At 41.5% G+C, this 20,050-nt stretch overlaps 1 protein-coding gene across 1 annotated transcript in view; it reads right to left on the bottom strand.

The window, feature by feature from the left end:
- Positions 1–19,120, bottom strand: part of LOC113745580 (protein fantom-like) — a 33,083-nt gene extending 13,963 nt beyond the window's left edge. The window contains exons 1-3 of the mRNA XM_027277205.1: positions 19,015–19,120; positions 18,863–18,903; positions 18,633–18,792 (exon numbers count right to left, since the gene is read on the bottom strand). Coding sequence (XP_027133006.1) covers positions 18,633–18,792; positions 18,863–18,903; positions 19,015–19,120 — 307 coding nt within the window. The remainder of the gene's footprint in view (positions 1–18,632; positions 18,793–18,862; positions 18,904–19,014) is intronic.
- Positions 19,121–20,050: the final 930 nt, after the last annotated feature.

Genomic DNA, 20,050 nt, shown 5'->3' with positions numbered 1-20,050 from the left:
ACGTTGTGAGTTGACCTGTGATTGAGACGTGTGACGTGGACCTGTGCGTATGACCTTGTGACGTATGGACCCTGTGATGTTATGACCCTGTGTGATGTATATGACGTGTGACTGTGACGTGTGGACCTGTGACTGTGACGTATTGACCTGGACGTATGACCGTGATGTATTGACCGTGTGACGTGTGACCTGGATGTATGACCTTGGTGCGTTATGACTTTGATGTATGACCTGTGATTATGACGTGTGACCTGTGCCGTGTGACATGTGATGTCTACGTGTGACGTATGACCTTGTGATGTATGACGTTTGACCTGTGATTTATGACCGTGTGACCTGTGATGTATGAGTGGACGTATTGACTGTTGTGATGTATGACGTGTGACCTGTGACGTGTGACCTGGACGTATGACCTGTGATGTGATGTATGACCTGTGGATGAGACCTGTTGATGTATGACGTGGACGTGTGACCTTGTGATGTATGACGTTTGACGTATGCCTGTGATGTAGACTGTGACCTGTGATGATGACGTGTGTGACCTGTGATGTATGACTGTTGTGACGTATGACCTTTGATGTATTGACGTGTGGACCTGTGCCGTGTGACTTTGAACGTATGACCTGTGACGTCGACCTGTGATGTATGACCTGTGATGTATGACGTGTGACGTGTGACTGTGATGTATGACCTGTGACGCGACCTGTGATGTATGCCCTGGATGTATGACGTGTGGACCTGTGACGTGTGACCTGTGATGTATTGACGTGTGACTGTGATGTTATGACGTTGTGAACTGTGACGTGTGACGTTTTTGTGACCTGTGACGTGTTGACCTGTGACGTTTGTGACCTGTGACGTGTGACCTGTGACGTATACCTGTGACCTGTGTGACGTGTGACCTGTGAGTGTGACCTGTGGACGTGTGACCTGTGATTGTTGACGTGTGGACCTGTGATGTGTGACCTGTGACGATGACGTGTGACCGTGAGTGTGTTGTGACCTGTGATGTATGACGTGGCCCTGTGATGTTATGTGCCGTGTGCTTGTGGACGTGTGACCTGTGGACGTGTGACCTGTGACGGTGTGGACCTTGACGTATGACCTGTGAAGTGTGACCTTTGAATGTGTGACCTGTGCCGTTGTGACGTGTGGACTGTGACGTATGACCTGTGACCTGTGTGTGACGTGTTACCTGTGACGTTGTGACCTGTGAGTATGGACTTGTGTGACCGGTGGACCTGTGACGGGACCTGTGACGTATGACCTGTGAGTATGACCTGTGGCCGTATGACCTGTGACCTGTGACGTTGTGACCTGTGACGTATGACCTGGACGTTATTATATGACTTTGACGTATGCCCTGTGCCTTGTGACCTGTGATGTATGACGTGTGACCTGTGATGTATGAGTATTCTGACCTGTGACGGTGACCTGTTTTGATGTATGAGTTGGCCTGTGATGTATGACGTGTGACCGTGATGTATGACCCTGTGACGTGTGACACCTGTGACGTATGACCTGTGACTTTTGAACCGTGATGTATGACTGTGACCTGTTGTGACGTTGGACCTGTGACGTGTGACCTGTGACGTCAGGACCTGGGACCTGTGACCTGGGACGTGGACCTTTGATGTATGACCTTGACCTGTGCCGGTGACCTGTGACTTTTCAAATCTCGAAAATATATTTGCAAATCCACATTTATTTATACAAATTCGTTTATTTATTTGTATGTCACATTTTTATATTTGTATTTTGTATTTGGATATTTATAAATGTATGCATATGTATACACATCATATTGTACACATTAAAATCTTTCTGAGACAAAATTATCCCCATAGTTTACATCCCTAATTGAATCTGTTTGAAAGGTGATACTTCAGTGTCAAAACTATAAGTAAATTACATATATATATTTACATGTACTGTGTACAGTGGGCTGATTATTGACGTGGCTGATATTCTGATATTAACCATTTATCTGAGTATGTGCATCAGTTAAATCATTGAGATAAATTATTTACAAAATGTGGTGGCTCTGATGCTTCGTACAATCTGTAAGGTAAATAAAAACTATAGTAATCAGATAAATGTAGTGGAGTAAACAATAAAATATTTGTCTCCAAAATGTAGTGTAATGAGTGGAAATATTAAGTGGAAAGTTAAGTAAGAGTAAATGTACTTATATTCAATCACTGCAAGTGACAATAAACAAATACTTCTAAGATATCTTCTAGAAGATTCTCTTATTTGATGGAGTGAGGTCTAATACATCGGTCCCAAATTTCTCATAGGTGGTCAATTTGGGTGGAGTGAGTATCTGTGTTAGAGCGTGAAGCTTGTGTTTTACTAGGTGGTGTAATAAAGACTCACCTCAGTATTATCTGTAACTTCTATTGAAGTGCAATATTAATTCTTGACTGGTGTCAAAAATTGAGCTGCAGGGACAATAAACCTAGGGATGACAAAAAATAACAGAAGAAAATGCACAGGTTCATACATTTATGAGTTTGCATATAGCAATGTACAAAATATGATATGCAATTTATTCTGACTAAAAAGGGTTACAGAAATGGAATAATTATACACATGTGCAACCTTTCCTATTAAATGCGTGAATTTTTTTTTTTAAGCGTTAATTTTTGTGTGGTTAATTAATCTTAATTAACGCGTTAAAGTCCTTAGCGCTAGTAAAAGTAAACTTCTATTTTAGAAAAAGTGTAGCTTTATACACTCACCACTTCAGGAGCTGTGTCTTTGTTTTCTTCAACAAGTTGCATTTGGCGCATACAAGTTGTGAACTTTGAACCCAGCAGTAGATGACGCAGCCCTAACGTCAACATTTCATTGGAGGAGAGCGCCATCAGTCACAAATGCTGCGTCATGATTGGTCAATTCACGGTTCGAGTGCGGGCAGGCGAGATGGAGGGAAAAGGAACCGGTACGGGAGGTAAAAGAAGGTAAGCGACATCTTTGTTAAGCGTAATTTGGGTAAACTTTGTAAAAATTTAGATGGCGAGTGTTTATGTTGGTTCAGATACTTTTTTTTTAAGTAACTGGTCGGCATATGTGGCAAATAGTGATGCTAGCTAGTGAGGCTATAGGCCCGGACCACATGTGGCCATGAACTTGTTATGATTAGCCTAGCTAACGTTAGGCTAACTGGTAACTTATTGCGGCAATATCTTTATGTAAAGAATATGCACTTTGGGATTTTTATATTTTTATATCCTCTTGAAGACCACGTTTTTCAGTTCCTGAGTTGTCTGTTATGATTACAGTAACACATCTCTGTATCCAAATGTTTCAACAAGTTGCTGTACCAAATTATAATGACATGATAAAACTAAGACATTGAACCACCTTTTTAAATAATTAAAATGTATTGTACTTTTATGTAGGGATGCACCGAAAATTCGGTCACCGAAAATTTTCGGCCGAAAATGGCCCAAAAGTGCATTTTCGGTTTTTGGTGAAATGGCCGAATAGTAAGGCCGAATAGTGGCCTGACACAATTGATGCAATGAAACAACATGCGCAAGCAAGAAATACATCATACACTGCTCTTTAGCGAAGCTATATACTTCTCTCTAAACTATGGTGTCTCACACATGCAAGGTGCGTTCAATGACCGTCAGAATGACTATGATGCGTTCATGAACGTGGGAAAAATGGAAATTCACCGGAAATATAATAAAACTAAATAGTATTTCTTTCAAGAACAAATTAACAGTGATTAAAACAACATGGGCTTTCATTTACAATATAAATGAAATAATAATTATACTAACTGGAAATTCTACTGGAATATTTGAAGGATAATAAATAAACATTTACTTTCTTCGAAAAAAACATGTCTACAAATTTATTCTAGGCTATTTATGCAATAGTAAAAAATAGTGAAAAATTTAACAACCGCATTTCATATTCTGTTTCGGTATTCGGCCAACCATTTAATTTTTATTCGGTTTCAGACGAAAATTTTCATTTCGGTGCATCCCTACTTTTATTCATTTAACAGAATTGATGGCCCAGCAGGAAATACCAAAAAAGAGATGCCCAAAAGGGTGTGAAACTCACCGAAGATGTGTTTTTATGAACCAGACACCGGCTCACCCAAAGATGACTCAGATGGTAATTGAGTTATTATTATAAATATATTGTTAGCTTCAGAGTAACCCCCACTTGAAACTGTATACATTTTAGTGACAGAATTTTACAACTCTATTGGTCAAATTATCACTACATTTGGGGCTAGGAAATTGATTTAAAAAATGTTATTTAAATAAAATAAAATTTCTCTCATCAGAAAAAGTAGCAACTTTTTTCCAGGATAGGCATGAAATTGCAAATAGGTCTCTAATTGTTGATACCTACAGAAACTCTTGCCGCTGTATTGCAGATTATAGAATTTATTTCTTTAAAATGTATTGACAATGTAGGGTATATGGAGGATAATGATTTATGACCAGTTATGCTCACGATTCATAAATTATCGTATTATCAAGTTATTGATTAATCATATAGGGTTAAGAAAACCTCGGGGCACCACCTTCCTGGGAGGTGAAAGGAATCTCCTAGGAAGCTTAACAATAATTGTATAACCCAAATTAATCAATATCACAAGATAATAAAGTCTCGTTATTAAAAGCAGTCTCTGAGGAAGTCTGAGGAAACGCGTTTCCGGTACCACCCGCTGTCACAAACAATGTCGCATAGCGAATTATTTGCACCAGTAGATGGCGGCATGAGACCGAATGAATGAGAAGGCGCGGTTGCATTTTCCTAATATTTTACCTCTACTATAATGAATGTGCAGATTTTTCTCTCAATGTTTCCTGTTATGTAGCAAATCTCTCTGTCCCCACCTCCGAGCAGCAGCAGAAAATGGAGGTAGTAGGTTCTACCACCGTTTAAGCTATTTACAGCTCACACACCATTTTTATTCCACAGACAACAGCAACTAGTTATTCAAACATGCAACCAGGTGTTTGTTTACCTAGAGGAGGCAGACATCTTGGAGAAATTAGTAAAAATAACCGCATGCATAGGAGTCTTGTTGATCTCGTTGATAATAACATGCATACAGTAATCATTAAATAATGAAATAGAATTAAAACAAAGTAAAAAGATAGAATACAGAGTGCATGATTCAAATCAAATACATTGTTATTGTAAAGCGTCACATGAGTGAAGAAGTGTGAAGCAAATGCAAAAATATTAAAGTTAATGATAGCAGACCTGCCAACATGTACGCATTTTTCGTAGCGGGCACACATTTTCACCTCCCTGTACGCTTGTACGATTTGTTGTTCTAAAATACGCATATTTCCCGCGTTTCGTCAGTTTCAATTTTTTTTTTTTTTTAACCTCGTTTCAGTCAAGTTGCCACTGATATTGAATGCCGCTGAACCACAGATTCAGAGGTCTGCTTTCGACCAATCAGAGTGCTTCATTCCCTCCCAACTACCCCACCCTGCCTCACTTCAAGCGGCGCAACAATTCAGTTCAGAGCAGAGTCGGGGCTGCAAGGCAGTCAGAGCCATTCAATGAACACTGGAGCCGCCGCGCGTTCACAGAGACATGGCTGAACCGCCCGAAAAAAAGAATAAGAAGCCCCAACGATTTCTGGACAGCTATCGGGAGAGATGGCCTTGCCTCAACACGTCCAGGCTGCCTAATCATGCATTTTGCACCGTGTGCAAGGTTGACCTGGACATTAGTCACCAAGGGGCAGCAGGTAACGAACACAGTTCCACACACACAAATACCCCCCTTCCACAATGTCAGTGTCACACCGTCATCTATAAGACAGTTGGGCAGTTGGGTGAAATGGGTAACGTTTTATCGTAACCCTATTGCTTGAATATTAAGATTAGCATGATGCAATCATTTGCATCATATTATTGGGTCGTTTACTTCCCGGTATGCGTGTTGTCTTCAATGTTTCTTAGCTATAGTTGCTAGTTTTCGGTGTGCTAGTTACTAGATTCAGTCAGATTCACTCTAGTGCATGCATACAGCTTACTCCAGTCTCCAAGGCGTGGAAATGACACAACAGAAATCCAGGATGAATGTTTTCAGTGTTTACTGACTTGTTTGATGGATACAACAGGCTGCATTGACCCCTAGCTCCAACGAGGAATTAATTATACGTCTCGTCAGGGCCAAATGGTGTCTTCTATGCAGCTTATCTAACAGCTGAACTTTTTGGGAACAGACAGTCCGTATTAATAATCAATAACCCAACTGCTCTCTAGTGGCCAAACTTAAGATCACAAGAAATGTCACATTAATCACTACAAGCCCCATAACTGAAATAAGGCATTCATTACAATATAAATACCATGGCATGTTGTTGGCATCTTAATGATTTATAAAATATTAATTATTATAAATATATAGGCCTAATGCAGATTTATATGAAAAGTTTCATAAATGTGTTCTAGCCAAGAAGAGTGAATGCTCAGATTTTCTGTACAATCAATTCACATGAGCCCAACATAACTTGTAAAAATCTATTCCAGACAGTTATGCCAACTATAGGCCTATTGGCATAGCCAATGTCAACTGACATATTGGACATTTAATGCGGTGTTACTCATGTCACCCTTTGCATACCTGAAATGACCTGACTAATTTATTGTAATATTACCATTAATGGTAAATACTGTATATCTATTTTTTAGAATGTGGTGTGCATGTTGATGTGTGTGTAATTTAGAATACTGTATATTTTAACAACATGAAAGATGAGAATGTAGCCTATGGTAATCTCCCCCCTCTCCACCTACAGATTGCAGCCACCATGTTGAAGGCACCAAACACAAGAAACTGGAGAGTACCCTTGCCTCCATACCGAAGATCAACACTAAGTTCTTTGGAGAGCAAGACCTGAAGACCATCCGGGCAGAGACACTGTTTACAAACTTCATAGTAGAGCACAATTTGCCTTTGTCTGTTGCTGACCATGCGGGACCATTGTTCAGAAAAATGTTTCCCGACAGTCAAATTGCACAGCAATACGGCTGTGCCCGTACTAAGACATCAGCTATCATTGATACCCTTTCCAAAAATGATGAACAGATCATCAGTACTAGAATGTGCCAGTCCCCATTCAGCATAGCATAGATATTGTGATATTAAGCTCAGGTATGTTGTTACAAGGAAAGGCCTTGTCATAATAAAAGCTAAATGTTTGTATTTGCTGATGTGATTTATTGCAGTGTTGGCAGTGGGTTGGGAAAATTGATCGACGGCTGGGCAGGACGGGACGCCGGGACGGGGGGGGGGTCGAGGAATTAGTACTCATAAAATTCTTTCAGGGTTGGCAGGTCTGTGATAGTTGAAGGCTAAAGTAAAGAGATGATTTTTTTTTTATCTTTGCTAAGGTCTAAGAGGATTATAATTGAGACCAATAAGATATATTAGCATGTTTAAGTAAGATTGATTTTTAGCCTGTACTGGTTTACTCAACATCTCCTTTATTTACTCTCTGTTCATTTTCAGGACTTTTTGTATTTTGGACCTTTGAAGATGGATACACAGCAAAGGTTTTTAACAATTTGGTAAAAATCTTGATCTTTCTTGATCTCTTGATTTTTTTTTGTTAAACTAGTCTCTTCCTTTTCTTTAGTTTATTTTTGCTGCTGTGCCCCTGTAAGGTAATTCATATTTTGTGCAGAAGCAAAGAAGGACAGATTGTTCCATCTTCTTTACTCCAGAGGAGTGCCGAAATGCTGTGGCCTTTGGGAAGCACGGGAAGGTGCCAGATGGGAAGACAGTCCTGGATAAGTTCAAAGTCAATGGGATTATAAGTAAGTACATTGCTCATTGTTAACAATTTATGGAAATATGGAAAGGTTGTGGAAATCCATTAGTAAAAATACATAACATAAAGAAGCACAAATTATTTTCAAAAATGAATTTGTTGTAATTCTACTTTTTTTTTCTAGTTTGTTTTCCCCTCTTTTTTCTGCCCCTTCTCATATTCATCACAATATCTGGCCAAATTTGGCATAGTTTCTGATGTGTTGGAACCCACATGTAAAACAAAAACGCTCGTACTGCTACAGTAAGTTTTAAAATAAATAAGTTTATTAGTCAACCAAAACCGTGACAACCCAGAGTTTGAGACCAGGAAGCAGAGCTGCAGTCTTACATGCTTCTCTGCGCCTCCATTAGAGCAGTTGCCCACCCAGTCCTTTAGTATAGAGACTGTGTCTGTCCCCCATCCACCTACATTATTTAAAGATAAAACAAACAGAAGAGGAGTTCATCATAATAACTTAATAAAAATTAAATCAATTGAATCCACTCATCCCAGTCATTGTAATACTCATATTCCTCAAAGTACTGGTCGAGGTGGTGGAGTTGGAGCCATATTTGACTCAAGTCTAGTAAGAAATCTTAAACCTAAACTAAATTATAATTCATTTGAAAGTCTTGTTCTTAGCCTCACTCACCCAACCTAGAAAACATTACAGCCAACTCTATTTCTTACAGTATATCGTGCTCCAGTTTCTTAGTCTGAATTTTTGCATCAGGCTTGATCCTTAAAACAGATAAAGTAATTATTGTAGGTGATTTTAACATTCATGTGGACAAGTACAATGATAGTCTTAGTGTTGTGGAGAAATTGCTGAAGTCAAAGGTCAATGGTGAGGTCAGGAGGGAAGAAAGTGTTTAGGAGCCTCTGATGTCTTATGCTGTATTATTTATTGATGCTTGGCCAAGGAGAACTAGAGACACTCTCAAAGTACACCTGAAGTGCTTGAGTCGGTCTCGCATTCTGATGAACTCATGCTGGTGGTCACACTTTAAACCCTCATAGATGACGCCACAAATACTTTACGCCCAAAATAGTCAAAGGGAATGCATTTACCCATGTTCGTGTTCACCTTCAACACATTCTTGTCTGGAGACACTGTTGTCTGTTCATGCTAGTGGAACGTCAACAGTTAGCTATCTATTATGTCTAGAAAGGCAGCAACAGGCCTCTCTGACCCTGGCCACCACAGTGTTGAGATATGGTGGCACCTAGTCAAAGACAAACAATTAGTACTGCAGAGGACCACAAGGCTCACATGTGACCTCAAGTAACCTAAGGATAGAAAATTCCATAACAATCCCCTCCACCAGGGAGTACAGTTAGAATGGGATTGACACAAACATTATAAAACATTCGTAATCACACAGAATTATTCAAAAGGCCATCCATAAAAATCATCTTTCAAACAAAGCAGTCGGTTTAGATTAATTCATACAATCAGTGAAAAACCTTAAGAACCCCTTTTATGTACCCCATCATCCCATTCCCATGATGTGTGAGTTCCACTTTCAGGTCAACAAGGGCCTTTAAGCTAGGAAGATCTCCTACAACACCAGGGTGTTAAAGAAGGTCATCAGGGAGGTCACAGATCATGTGCAAATATGCCACTGGGAGAGGAGCAAGATCAAATTTATTTTATTTTCTATCACCTAGTAGATAAATCCCTAGCAATTAGAAGGGGTTCCATAAAACAATTAATTTAACATTTTTAGAGCAAATTTCTTCTCTCTTTTTTTAAAATCAATCACAACAATCATCGTTGAAATCAAGACATTGTAAAATCTTCGACCCATGTACATTATGTACAGTAGAGGTTCACCACCATGGAGAGGTTACTAGCACATACGATGCATGGTGGCGTGGAATCCATCTTCGTAGAAGATTTCCATGAACAGTCGATATCAGTTGCATATCATAACATAGTTGTAACTTTGAACTTTTAAACATGTATTACATTACTGTGAAAACCATCATTGAAAATTGATTTTAAAACTGATTCATAAAATGGCAATTTCTAAATGATTAAAAATAACATCTCTTAGAATACTAAACAATCAGTAAAGCCAGAATCATCACACAAAGTTAACCTAAAATGGAACACAGAGGTAACCGAAAACATAGACACCCTCCATTTACAGACCAATAGTCCCCTCTTCATCATTTTCACCAAGAGAAAGATCATCAAGGTCAAAGCCTCGAAACCTTTCCCCAAAACCTTCAAAATGATAATACCTCTTACCAACTGGATTGGCAACCTCTGGGCGTATACACACCTGGGGTGCTTGGACCACTGACCTTGTTGTCTTCTTCACCATTAGTTTAATCAATGAGATCATACAAGTGCAGAGGAAAAGAATAAGGAGTCCACCAACAAAAAGAGTAGTCAAAAATTTTACTAACCCTGATCCCCATGACCCCAAGGTACCATAAAAATCCCCAAAGTTAAACCCATGTTTATCATGTAACTCTTTGATACCTTGAGCTGTGTCATGCGCCATATCCATGACCTCAGCAGTCGTGTCGGAGATGTAGGAGCAACATTCAGTACCTATAACTTTACAAGTTACTCCCTGTGCTGCCAACAGGAGATCAAGCGCCATACGATTCTGTAAAGCTACAGTTTTAACTTCCTGCAGCTTCCTATGTTCAGCTAACATGGCTCTGCTGGAGGCATTGAGATGATTCTCCAGGACTTTAGACAGAGATTCAAGCTCCTGTTGAGTTATATACATACCGTACAAAGGCAAGAGGAAGCTGGCTATCTTTTGAGATGTTGGGATTTCTCTTTTATATTTATGTAGAGGCGGGTATAATGAAGCAATCTCAGCGGATTTCACTTCCCTGATCAAGGGAATTAGGTATGCTAAATAGCAGACGCCCTGAAACAACTCATAGGGCATGGAGCGATAAGCTTTATCTCCACAGACTAGATACACTCTCTCAGGTAATGACGACTGCTTCAGGGTGACATTTACTACTGTATTACAACTGCTTTGTCCTAAATTATCAGGTCCCCCCCGAGGCGAACTTTTTTCTTGCGCGCCATAGATGCGCCCTAGCCTAACCAGACTCTCGTATCTGAAGCTTTCTCTTCCAAAACATGGAGGCTTCGTATTTTATTGTTTTATGGACATTGTTTGCCGTGGCACAGTGTCTGTGTGATCCTCGCTTCGGGCAGACAGGTTTAATAAAAATTCCCGAGAATACTGGATCCTGTCTGAGAGATCATCATCAGCCACCGACGCATCTGGACATATTTGGGGAAGTCCGTTCAACAGCGGATATCTTCCACCAATCCCGGGAATTAATAAATCCAAACCAGGATAAAAAGAAATCGCGGAAATGAGGAAGCGAGGAGGAGTCAGACAGAGGTTGAAGCGTCTAAAACTTCAATGCATACCACTCCCCTCGATACTACTCTGCAACGCCCAGTCCATCAGAAACAAGGTCGACGAGCTCCAAGCCAACGTCATCCACCTGGAGAAATTTAGGGATGCGTGCATCATGGCCTTCACCGAGACGTGGCTTACGTCAAATGATCCGGAGACTGACTTGTCACTCAGTGGTTTCGGAGTGCCGATCCGACTTGACAGAGACGCTGACGTCACTGGGAAATCCCATGGAGGAGGGGTGTGTCTCTATGTTAATGAGCGGTGGTGCAGAAACATCACTGTTAGAGAGACTGTGTGCACTGCGGACATTGAGCTGCTGTCTGTGTCTGTGCGGCCTTTTTACCTCCCTCGTGAATTCCCTCAAATATTTCTGACCGTTGTGTATATTCACCCTAAAGCCAATGTAGATAATGCGGTGTCAGCTATTCACAAAGTCACACATAAGCTTCAGTCCCTCTGTCCTGATGCACCCTGCTTCATCCTTGGCGATTTTAACCACTGTGATCTTAAATCAATGAACAACTTTTATCAGTATATTTCGTGTCCCACCAGACTGAACAAAACCATAGACTTATGCTACGGCTCAATTAAGGGTGCTTATAAGGCTGTTGCACTCCCTCCCCTTGGCTCCTCCGACCATAATACCATCCTTCTTACCCCCACCTACAAGACCCTCCTCAAACGGGGCAAGACAACAATCAGACAGGTGGAGATGTGGACTGATGGTGCAATCGACGAGCTCAAAGGAGCCTTCGAATGTACGGACTGGAATGTTTTTAACTCTTCTGATCTTGATGAGAGAACAGAGGTGATATCCTCTTATGTAATGTATTTAAATGACTCTGTCATCCCAACCAAACATGTGAAGGTGTTTCCCAACAACAAACCCTGGTTAAATAGAGCAGTAAAGGATGCACTGCATAGGAAACATAAGGCTCATTCACATGGTGGAGACAGAGAAAAATCAGAAGCTAAAAAAGAAGTTAGATATGAAATTAGGAGGGCCAAACTACAATATAAACAAAAAATTGAGAAGAAATTTCATAGTAATGATGTAAGAGCAGTATGGGATGGCATGAAAGCCATGACAGGCCAGGATAAGAGGCAAGATAGGCCAATAAATATCACTGGTTTTAGCGAACATTCAGAGCTTGCAAATGCATTTAATGACTTTTACTCACGCTTTGAAGATGAACACGACTTCTCAGTAGCACATAGCAACTTGTGTGATACGTGGGACGAATGTAGTCTGCCCTCTCCACTTACTATCACTGCCTCTGATGTAAGATCTGTGTTCCTTAAATGCAATTCTAGGAAGAGTCCAGGGCGAGATATGATTACTGGGAAACTCTTAAAAGTCTGTGCGGATCAACTTTGTGATGTTTTTACCGATATATTTAATTCATCTCTTATTCAGGGGAAGGTCCCCCTACTGTGGAAGGAGTCTATTGTAGTTCCAGTGGCCAAGATTGCATCACCCAAAGAGCTAAATGATTTCAGACCAGTAGCTCTCACTTCACTGGTTATGAAGAGTTTTGAGTGACTGATTAAAAAATCTCTGATGGACGAAGTACAGGTGCTGCTTGACCCGATGCAATTTGCTTATCGGCCAACTAGAGGAGTGGAGGATGCTACCACTACTCTTTTTAATTTTCTTTACAAGCATCTCGAGGGTAAGAAAACCCATGCTAGACTTTTATTCACAGACTTCTCCTCAGCTTTTAATACAATTCAGCCACTCATCTTACACCGCAAATTAGTGTCCCTTTTTAGTCTTGATATTAGAATGGTGAAATGGCTCACTGACTTTTTAATAGGTAGGCCTCAGTCAGTTAGGGTTAATAATGTCTTATCCCAAAAGAAAATGACTTCTACAGGTTCTCCACAGGGGTGTGTCCTGTCCCCTTTATTGTTTATTTTATATACAAATGACTGTAGGAGTCAACACACTGACAGGCATTTCTTAAAATTTGCTGACGACACAGTCCTAGTCAGTTTACTCCATGATGGAGAGGTTGACCATGGGCCAGTTACGGCTGACTTTGTGGAGTGGTGTGACAGCCATTACCTCAAGTTAAATGTCCAAAAAACTAAGGACATGGTCATTGATTTTAGGAAAACTCCACATACAGCCCACCCAACCATCATCAAGGGTACAGCAGTGGAGATGGTGGATTCTTATAAATATCTGGGGACAATAATTGATAAAAACTTGACACATGACCTAAATACTTCTGCAATCTGTAAAAAGGGCCGACAGAGATTATACTTTCTGCACAGACTAAAGTCTTTTAATGTTGATAAGACCTTAATGGTTTTGTTTTATAGATCTTTTATTGAGTCAGTTTTAACTTTCTGCTTGATTTCATTGTATGGTAACCTGTCGGTTAAAAACAAAAATTGCCTGTTCAAAATTGTGAAAGATGCAAACAAGATAATTGGCATGCAGCAGCTCTGTCTCTCAGAGATCTTTGACAGACGAGTCCTTCAGAAGGCCCGGTCTATCCTGTCTAGCCCTGACCACCCACTGTTGCAGAAATTTATTTCTCTGCCGTCTGGACGGAGATACAGGCTACCTAGGGCACGAACAAACAGGTACAAATTCTCCTTTGTTCCTCGTGCAATCAATGCAATTAATTTGCACAACTCTTAAATTGCACTGTTTTTGTGGTATTTGTCTGTTTATTTTCTTATCTTTTATAGACTCTTTGCCTTCTGTTACTCATATTCTAACTTCATTTAGGATTGTTTAAATCAAGTTTTTGGTTGCTTTACTTTGCTTCATTGTTTTATGTCACTGTTTGTCTATTTATTTCTTGTTGTGTATGTTGCATTGCCACTGCAAATCAAATTTCCCCTGGAGGGACAATAAAGCTCTGAACTGAACTGAACTGAACTGAATATATCGGGACTTGTCGGCCCAAATAGCACGTCGGCCCACCGGGCAAATGCACGGTATGCCAGATTGCCAGTCCGTCCCTGGGTGAACACCAGAGGCACATAAGTTGAGCAATCACGTTGTGGAGTTCGCTCCGTCTGTTGTGGCACTGAGCAGTTACGTTTCTGTATCTGAACTGACTCTATGGACCTAACACTGGACCACGGCTGCACAGAAACTAAGGCCTCCACCATTAAAGATGCAATATACAGTAGTAGCAACTTAAAAGTTCCCATTCAAGCTGAACGCCAGCTGAATGGCAGCCGTCTTCCAGCTGACTTCCAGCCGGCTGCCTACAAAGTCCCGCGACCGGAGAGACCCCCCTCCTTCTCCTGGGCGTGTCTATTTTTTACTGTAACTCCACCCATTCATGTAATTACAGGGTATGACCAGGAGATGGCGCTTCTCTCACAGAACTTATTTACAGTTGTTCTACCTGGAGATGACGTAGCTTACACACCTCATTAGCATTCTCGTTGCTCAACCCTGTGTTCGCACTTACAGTAATGGGCTTTTTGGTCTCCCAGTGTCACAGATCACAGAGCGGAAAATGCAGCTGGTTTGACTACTGCATACTATACAGTAGCCTTATGATTTGAGCGTGTTCATGAATTGAAATTAAATTTAAGGTGTTTATATCTAACATGTCGCCATTCACCAAATCAACAACATCTAGTCTGTTCTGTCTTTACTAGTGGTGGGCCGTTATCTGCGTTAACGCGAGACTCTTATGAGGCGATAAAAAATATCACCATTTATCTATTCACAAAGCTGTTCCAGCCTTTGAGGTAGCTTTTTGACCTTTTTCTCTTTTGTTCGTTTTTGTTTTCTTCGCTGTAACTCTGTGGTGTCCTGATCTCTTTAGCAATGTTTTTAGAGAGTTTTTGAGTTTTTCTCGTGTTTTGCCGCTTCCACCTGGACAGCTGCCTTTGTTTACTCTGGGAACAGCTGATCGCGCTAATGCCGGGCCGGCATTGGCGCATTAATCTACAGTATCTGTGGCCAGCACTAGTCTTTACATAATTACAGGAGCGTCTCTTCTCTTGTGCTCGCGCACTCTCTCTCGCTCATCTGCATGTAAACAACAAACTAACCCTTAAAAATTTGCAAAAAGAATTGAAGAATAACAACAGCAATAATACCTCCTATTGAATATTTGATCACAGTTTGATCGTTGTGAGACGCCATTTAAAGAGGGAGAATACCTGGTGATTAACAGCCCTTTGGAAGCCCTTTGTTATGTAGGTATCAACCTTTTGTTTGCACTTGATGGGCCTTTTTCCCCCCACAAAATCAGAGCGGAAAATGCAGGACAGACAATCATGGATGTGACGTCTTTACTGTGTTTTACTGGCAGCTTCGTGGATATTATTATGGCTAAATAGAACTTCTTTAAACAAGAATCTTTTTTTGCAATTGTTATGTATTTAAGTGCAAAGGCACGCATGCAAATCAAACAAAACAAACGTATAATAACACTTCTAATAATAATACAATAATACTATATATATATATATATACACTGACAGTAAATGGAAAGAATTACGAGTGAATCAAGTATGAATATCAAGTATGTTTGGTTTTAATAAAGTTTGCAGTATATAGGTGATGTTTTTATTCTACATGGACACCACTGTTTATTTTCCACTATGCCCCCCTTCATTATTAATAATACACCGGACAACTTTTGAAAGTCCAGAGATAAGTCTGTTGCAAAATTCCACGGTGACTCTTGTTTGCCAAAACGTCTGTATGGCCTCGACGAGCTCCTGTTTTGTGCCTGGCTTCGCCTCCTTGCGAATAAAGTCTTTCATGGAATGCCAGACAAGCTCAATGGGATTCAAGTCCGGTGACTCTGGTGGAGTTTTCACCCAGTTGATCCCCTCGGACGCCATGTATGCTCCAGCAGCAGTGTGTTTTGGATCATTGTCCTGGAAGAAGCGATGATCAGACCCAAAGTATGTCCTAATGTATGGTGCAGCGTGTTCTTTAATGATGGCCTCTTCAAAGTATTGACGGTCCATTATTCCCTCGAAGGTTACCATTGGACCTGCACATTGCCGGGAAATCATTCCCCAAACATGCAGCTTCAGTGGATGTTTTGGCTGAGGTTTGGCAACGAAGTGGTCCTTCCTGTGGAAACTCTGTCTGGCGTAGTGCTCCAATGAAACTGTTGTCTCATCCGTAAAAAGAACATTATGCCAGGTCTCCCCGGAGTTGTTCCACAGAGTCGCCTGTTGCAGCCTCGCCGCTTTGTTGCGATCTTTTATCATTGGACAGAAGTGGGTCTTGCCAAATTTCCAGCCCATACTTCTGCGAGCACTGTGAATACTTGTCAGACTCAGACGAACTCCAAAATCGGACCGGATTTTGAGCTGTACTGCAGCGGCCGTCATCTCATCGTTTTGCCTTTGTCATCTCATCAATGGCATTTAGAATAGCACTGCGAAAAGAAGGAAACATTACAATTGCCATATAGAATGTGAATTCTATAAATTGTTATTGGTCTTTGTTTGTTTTACATTTATCCATTGATATGAAACTTACTTGTGCATTTTTCTCAGACGTGAGCGGCGGGGTTGTGGCTCCTGGTAGTGCTTTCTTATCGCTCTTTCTGACACTTTGATGCCCCGTGCTGCTAAATTTTTCTGAATCTCTCGCGTTGATTGTCCATTAGCTTGCATGTGACGCACTTGCTGGGAACTCTCCTTGTTTATGCGCGTCATCTCGACAGTTTAGAGGCTCTGCGTCTGACAGAGTCTATATATGCATATGTAAATATCCATATGTAAATTATGCGTTGCGAACGAACACGCCCACACCAAAGTTCAACATTTAAATGCCCGTGAAACTCAAGACCTTTACATTTTTCTGGACTTCTTTACGCTAAAATGGAAGCCGGCACTTTTTATACTACAGCAGCCAAGAGGCCAAGACGTGTCTTATCAAAGGTAAGTTATGCCACTGTTGCTTTTCTTCAGCCTGAACAAGTTCACCTGAGTGAAATACCTGCTTTGATGAACGCAGCAAATTAATCTGATTCTTTCCCACTAGACAAAGCAGCCCTCGCCGCTCATGAGGCCACGGATATCAGCAAGTACACCAAGAGCAAGAGCAAACGTGCGGCTTGTAAAAAAAAAAAAAGCGGTAAGTTATATCTATTGAATCGACCCCGATTTATTCAGAGAGAGTAACCTTGGGAGTGTACAGAAGAGGCTGGAGCTTTTGGGGAAAGGACCCCACAAATGCCACTCCAGCATTCTCCCAGGGGCGGGTGAGGCTTGAGTTTGCTGAAGTTTAATCCGGCAAGTTTTCTGTTTTCTTGTTTATACGTTAGGACACTTGCACGTCTTTTACATGTTATCTGGGTACATCGGCCCGGCTCGGCTTTGGCGCAGAAGAACAGAGATGTTGTATCATTTCGGTAGGTTTTGGTAGCCTGCCCCAGCAGTATCCAGAGAGGGGATCTTAGGTGTGAAGGTCGATCCAGAACATGAAGAGCTGAAAACTTGGCGAGTCTAGTAGATGTGGTAGATGGTTTATTGTAACGGAAGGAGTGATGCACCCGGTAGAGGAGTGCCGTCACTTGTGATGTAGTGCCAGGTTCGTATCATTGTTCTTAGTCCACATTTCTACTGTGTTGATATAGAACTTGACACTCATGACTTCCTGTGTCTCCTCCACAGAGCTGCGATGGATCGGGAAGCTCTTTTGATGGTTTTGGCAGGGCAACTGACGGTAGCATACACAGGTGCGGTTTGTATGGAGGGAGTCTGTTGGAGCTCGGGAGAGGGCATCTGGTACCGTGTTATATTTTCCTTCTGTATTATCACAAGTGAGTAATTCTGTGAAGCCGGAGTGCCCACCTGATCAGTCGGGTGCTGGGTTTGGTGGTTTTGAACACCCATAGAAGGGCATGATCGGTAACCCCGTAACAGTCTACCTTCCAGGTAGTTCCTCATTCTCCACTGCCCACACACGGCCAATTCAAGCTCAGTGGCAGCATAATTTTTCTCTGCAGGGTTTAGACTGCGACTTGCAAAGGCGAGGACTTCCTCGGTTCCCATAGCTCGATTTCTGGACGAGCACAGCCCCAAGCCCAATCTCACTGGCATCGGTGTATACCACAAGGGAGCATTGAAGTTGGATGGGCCAGGACAGGTGGTTTGACCAGGATTCTCAGTGTAATAAAAGCGTTTGGCATTCAGGTGACCAGCGAAATTTGGCTCCTTTTTTCTTTAGGGCATTCAGTGGTTCGCAATCTGGGAAAAATTGGGACAAATCGGTGATACCACCCAGCCATGCCAGGAACCTTTGTAGAGCTTTCAGGTTGGTGGGTGCAGGGAAGTTCTGTACAGCCTCCATATTTTGTCGGGTCCACCTGGACTCCTGTAGCAGAGACGATATGCCCAGGAATTTCAAAGCGGTTCTGAAAGCTTGCTTTTCTTCATGTTCACTGTCAGACCTGCGTTCTGGAGTTTGTCCAGGACAGCCTGGACCTCATATGAATGTTGTTCCCAGGATGACGAGAAGATGATGATGTCATCCAAGTAGACAAAACAGATGACTCCCTTCAACTCTCCCAGTGCTCTCTCCATGAGCCTTTGGAAGGTGGCAGGGGCATTCTTAAGTCCGAATGGCATGACTTTAATTGGAACAGTCCATGGAGCAGATAAAGGCTGTGACTTCCCTCACCTCTGGATCCATCTCTACTTGCCAGTAGCCACTATTTAGGTCTAGGGGAAGAGAAAACAACAGCACCTGAGAGATCCAATATCTCCTGGATGGTGGAATGGGATAAGCATCAGTGACTGTGTTTCATTCACTTTACGGAAGTCGACACAAACCTTGGTTTCCTTCTCTTTTGGGAATCAGGACTACAGGTGAGGCCCATGCAGTAATAGAAGGTTCGATGACGTCATCCTTCAGCATGTCCTCAATGAGTTCCTTCATCACCTTTTTGTTTGGGAGGGGAGACCCGAATGGTTTCTGTCGGATGGGTACAGGACTGGTGAGAAAGATTTGATGTTTTAAATATTCCAGTACGTCCCACTTTGGTTGTACACACATCCACATTGTTACCTAACAAATTGTGTAACTGAGGCTTAATGTGCTCCTCCAGGTGAGACTCTGAACTGCTCTCAGCATCAAGTCTGCATTTCCAAAGGGTCTGTGTAGGGAACAGTGCAGCGGCCGCTGGAGCTTCCGCAGAACAAGAAGGCAATAGAGTTGGCCAGTCTCCCCCTCCCCGGAAAGAGCGGCTGAAAACTGATTCCTCAGAAAAGTTGATTGTTTATCCAGGTTTCATGCAAGCACTGAAATTGTTGTTCATATGTTGACATGACATTTTAAATAAAGTGCAACTGTTTTTTCAAGCTCCTCCTTTGGTTGTTTTGTGTTTCCATTAGAATTTGTAATTTTTCCTCCAAAAATTGCTTCAGTCGTCCATAAAGATGAACAACCATCATGCTTTCCAATTTTCACTGTGTGATGCCAGACTGCCAGAGGAATGAGAGGTTGCGACAAATCCGGGTTTAATGACCACACAAATCCATATACCAACATGAATATGTGGTCCTTTTCTCTGCTGCTGGCTGAGTTGGACTGCCATTGTTGGTTTGCTGCAGCCATTTTAACAGGTGTTGGTTGAAGGTGTGTTTTTTTTTTTTCATCCAGGGTTTTAATGAATCCAGATATCTGGGGTGCCACTTTTGTAGCGGGTAACTAAAAAATGCCGGGGTGCCAGTCAGAGTCAAGTCTGACAAGAAATAAAATAAAACAGAACAAAAATATGCAGTCAACCCACACATATAAAAACAGGCAGCTTAACACAGCAAAAAAATAGCAATCAACACCTGCAAGGTGATTTTCAGAATGTGAATA

This window comes from Larimichthys crocea, unplaced genomic scaffold (assembly GCF_000972845.2).
Source record: "Larimichthys crocea isolate SSNF unplaced genomic scaffold, L_crocea_2.0 scaffold94, whole genome shotgun sequence".
NCBI lineage: Eukaryota > Metazoa > Chordata > Actinopteri > Sciaenidae > Larimichthys > Larimichthys crocea.
This window is presented reverse-complemented; position numbering and strand designations above follow the sequence as displayed.